Genomic DNA, 4,540 nt, shown 5'->3' on the forward strand with positions numbered 1-4,540 from the left:
GGGAAGGTGGGGTGTGTTTCTGCATCTACCAGGGGGCTGGAATGAGGGAAGTACTCGATAAAAAAGATAACATTTGTCCCCTCAGTGAAGGGCACTTACTGCCCCAGCCCTGGCACCCTCCCCCCCGGCACCCCAAGCCTTTTATACTGTTTGACTTAATCTTCTTTTTTCATGGCACTAAGAGCTTGTTTATATATGACATTAGGGTTCTCACCCTCAGCATTATGGACATTGGGAGTCGATGGTTTTTTGCGGGGGGCGGGGGGCGGGGGGGGGTGTCCTGTGGGTGTCCTCCACTCACCACCTACTGTGATAGTCACAAATGTCTCCAGACATGGCCCCGGGTCTCCTGGGAAGCATAATCGCCCCCGGTCAAGAACCACCAGGCTACACAACTTAACTTTTTTGTTATGTTCATTATTTCGTTGTCTGTCCCTCTCTACCCCCATCTGGAATGCTTGCTCTGAGAAGGAAGGAATTTGCTTGTTTGGGTGGGGCACTGATGTGTGCCCGGTTCCTAGATTGATGCCTGGCCCAAGGTAGGTGCCCAATATTTATTGAAAGAATGAACATTGGGTGGGCTTTGTGCTCAGGGGTGGTGCTAGGGCTTGACATGCATAAGCTCACGTCTTTATCTTGGCATCCCTCGGGGGGGAGGCCATGTCACTCTCCCTCACTGTCCCCCTTTGCACAGAGGAGAGAAGCTGAGGCTTCCAGAAACTACACACATACATCCCCACTCAGCCAATGCAGAAGCTTAGCTGGCCACCACCCAACAGATGTCTGTGTTCTCCCTTCTGGCCAAGAAGGATTGAATCAAGGTCAAATCGGGGGTCAAATCCAGCCTCCAGGCACCTGCAGGGGAGTTGAGGAAGGAAGCTGAGCTGGCCTGGAGGGCCAGGCCTGAGGACACTTTCCCAGGGCCAGAACTTGGCTGGGTTCAACCTGCTCCTCTTGGGAAGAGGTCTGGCCCCCACACCTATAAGAGATGGGGGTGAGCTCCAAAATGAAGCCCCCAGTATCCTTAGGGAGATGTTGCTGCAGCTACCAGGGAGGCTGGAACTGCGTGTGTGCGCGCACACACACACACACACACACACACACCACTCCCCACCCCTCTCCACTCCCTCTGGCCCTTCTACCCCTCACCTCTAACTCCACTACCCCTCAACACACACACAAACTTCACACTTATCCCTAAACCAGCCCAGAACAGAGAGGGTCCTGCACTGTGATTGGTCCATGAGTCCCTGGTACCAGGAACTGAGAGGAAGGAGATGGAAAGGAAGGAAAAGAGTAGGCGGGACCAGCAGGGGGCTACATTTATATCTATGCCCAGGGCTGGGCGCCTGCTCACCATGGACACTGCCGGGTACAGCAAGTGGGACAGCAGGCTCGAGGAAGTCCCTGGAGGTATGAGCAAAAAGACAGCCTCCCCGGCTCCCTGGGGTCTCTCAGGCCAGAGGTTTGGGGTTTGATGGGAGAAGGGAGGGGAACAGCCAAGAGCGGGTCCATGCAGTGGGTGCAGAAGAGACATCACAGGCGCCAGAACCAGCTGGACCTGGGTTCAGATTCTAACTCTGCCACTTGGAAGCTGTGTGCCCATGAGCAAGTTGCTTCGTCTCTCTGAATCTCGGTTCCCTGGGAGGAACCCAAGCACCCAGGGCTCTGTCCTCGGGGGGCCAGAGATCCAGGGCAGTCCTGGTGCAGGAGGGACCCACGGAGTCCATCTGTGTTATCCCAGGGCACTGGGGACGCTGGGGACGGAGACTCCTCTTCCTGGCCCTGGTGCTGGTGGCAGCCTTAGCCCTGTGGGCCCTCATTCTGAGCATCCTATTTTCTGAGGGTGAGTGACCGGGTAATGAGGCCCCCCGGGGGGGGGGGCATAGACCTTCCCTCTGTCTCAGGACGCCCCCCGCTGGGTCCCGGACCCCTGTCTGGGTCGGGAGTGTGAACACGTGTGAACAGAGTTTGTGCATGTCTTTGGGCTGTGCGCACCCACCTGTGTATGCATATGCGTGCATGTCTCTCCTCGGCGTGTGTGTGTGTGTGTGTGTGTGTGTGCACATCACGTGCGCTGTGCGCCTGCCCGTCCCTTCTGTGCGTCGGAGACGGGAGCTCCTGCACCCCCTGGGCAAGGGGAGAGTTCCGGAGGCCCCGGCCCCGCCTGCAGGAGCCTCTCTCCACAGCCTCCACAGAGCGAGGGGCGCTGTTCGGCCACCAGGACCTGCTGAGGACAAACGGTGCGTGCAGAACGGTGACTCGGTGACTCTTCTTAGCGCCTCCCCCCCCCCCCCCAGATGTGAGGGCCGGGAGTGTCTAGGACCCCGGAGACAGGGTAGTGGGTGGGTGAGGACCCCTTCGGTCCCAGGGGTTGGCCCCCGAGTGGGGGAGGGTGTCCTGTTTGAGTCCCCGCAGATGACCTGGAGTGTGTGTGGGGCGTGCGGGGGTCATTCCAGCCTCGAAGCAGAAGGCGGCGCTGGGTGTTTTGAACGCGGAGGTCCGAGCCTGCAACAGCTGCTGTAAGACTTGTGTGCTGGGGGCGGGGGTTGGGCCGGGATTGGAGGCGGCGAGCCGGGGTGGTCTGTGGCAGGTGGGGGCGGGGCAGGTTGGTCACCGACATCCCGCGCCCATCCTGCCCCGTCCTTCCCAGGCTCGGGGACACAGACGCTGCTGGAGAGGGCACGCGCGGAGCTGGGGGAGGCGCAGGCGAAGCTGATCCAGCAGGAGAGTGCCCTCAAAGAACTGAGCGATCGCGGTGAGAGCTGGACATTGCCTCGACCCCTGATCCCTCACCCGGGCTGTCACTCGACCCTTGATTCACATACTAACACCTATCCTGAAGAGGGTTACCGCGACCCTATCCTGTGATCCTGACCTCTGACCGCTGGACTCTGATCTCGACTCCAACTCCTAACCCCAAGCGCAACTTGGCCCCAACCAGCTCTAACAGTCCTTGACGGTGATGTCATTCTTGACCATGACCATGACTCCGGACGTGGATGCTGACTTTTACCTAATCATGACCCTACTCCCGACCCTGACCTGAGCCATAATCTGGACTCCCTTGACCTCGCAGTGACCCAGAGCTTGGCTGAAGCGGGCAGGGACCGCGAGGACATCCGCAGCGAGATGTTCAGGGCTCTGGAGGCCGCCCGGCTGGGGAACAGTGAGCAAGACAGAGGGGAGAGAGGAGGGGACAAGTGGACCCTACGTGTGGGCCTCGGGGATGCGCCCCGTCCTGCCCTTTGACCTTGGCCTGTTCTCTGTGGCTCCGCCCCTAGACCTCGGGGGTCCACCTCCCCCCAGTTTTTTCCGTCTGCTCTACCCCGGGGGCAATTCACCTCTTTGACCTTCGCCATCCCACAGGCTCCTGTGAGGAGTGCCCCGCATCGTGGCTGCCCTTCCAGGGCTCCTGCTACCTTTTCTCCATCCTGCGGGCCACGTGGGAGGAGTCGCAACGCAACTGCGCGGGCTCCGGCGGACATCTGGTGATAGTGGGGGACCTGGAGGAGCAGGTGGGCAGTCCCCCCCCCTCCCCGAGGTCCCAGGAGGGAGGCGGAATTCACCTGAGGGGGCGGGGCCTGGGAGGGGCGGGGCGGGGGCGAGGCGGACCCCGCGGGCTCAGTGTCCTTCCCCGCGCAGGGCTTCCTGAGCCGGAACACGCGCGGCCGCGGTTACTGGCTGGGCCTGAGGGCCGTGCGCCGCGCGCGCCAGATCCAGGGCTACCAGTGGGTAGACGGAGTCCCGCTCAGCTTCAGGTGAGGGAAGGGACTCGGGGAGAGGGACGGGTCAGACCCCAGGGGCAGAGCTGTGGCCGGATCTGTGGGGATGGGCAGGCTGGACCCCAGGACCTGGCGGAGGGTTTAAATTCAGGGAGTTTAGAAAGCTGTATCCCGGATGCACGCTCAAGTTAGACCCTCGGAGTGTCTAGGTTGGACCCAAGCAATAAACAGGATAGATCCTCAGGGCTGGACGCCAGGCCCATCCTCAGACTCCCAGAAACAGCCCCCCGACAAACCTCCGCAGCCACTGGAACCTGGGGGAGCCCAATGACTCTATGGGGCGCGAGGACTGCGTGATGATGCTACGCACTGGGATGTGGAACGATGCACCGTGCGACAACGAGAGGGACAACTGGATTTGTGAGAAGAGGCGCAGCTGTTGACCACGCCCTGCGCCCCGCGCGCCCCGCCCACCGAGCTGTTTGGTGTTCTTGCATTTTTCCCCCCAGACTGGGAAGCCTTACAGACAGGGGTTTTGTGAGCTGTCTTCGCAGCCCTTAGGAAGCATCAATAAATGCTTGAGAAATGAATCTTGGTTCATGGCTTTGGTGAGCTGTTCAACGTTTAATCTCAGAGACCCTGATATTTATCCCTGTGGGTGACCCTGACCTCTGTCAGTGACCTCCCGGTCCTATGGTGCCCCAAAACTCAGGGCGTAACGTGTACTGGGCCAGGACGGCTGTAGGGCACTGGGGACACTGGAATGACTCAGACCGAGCGCTCTGATCTAGCGGGGCACTGGAACAATGCTATGA

The 4,540-nt window shown here is 60.2% G+C and overlaps 1 protein-coding gene across 1 annotated transcript; it reads left to right on the forward strand.

The window, feature by feature from the left end:
• Positions 1 to 385: 385 nt before the first annotated feature.
• Positions 386 to 4,315, forward strand: CLEC4G (C-type lectin domain family 4 member G). The gene is made up of 10 exons (XM_042977287.1): positions 386 to 539; positions 1,340 to 1,413; positions 1,745 to 1,846; positions 2,190 to 2,243; positions 2,460 to 2,522; positions 2,654 to 2,758; positions 3,080 to 3,169; positions 3,370 to 3,518; positions 3,646 to 3,761; positions 4,030 to 4,315. The coding sequence occupies exons 1-10, from the start codon at positions 526 to 528 to the stop codon at positions 4,166 to 4,168; spliced, it is 906 nt and encodes a 301-aa protein (XP_042833221.1). The 5' UTR covers positions 386 to 525; the 3' UTR covers positions 4,169 to 4,315.
• Positions 4,316 to 4,540: the final 225 nt, after the last annotated feature.

This window comes from Panthera tigris, chromosome A2 (assembly GCF_018350195.1).
Source record: "Panthera tigris isolate Pti1 chromosome A2, P.tigris_Pti1_mat1.1, whole genome shotgun sequence".
NCBI lineage: Eukaryota > Metazoa > Chordata > Mammalia > Carnivora > Felidae > Panthera > Panthera tigris.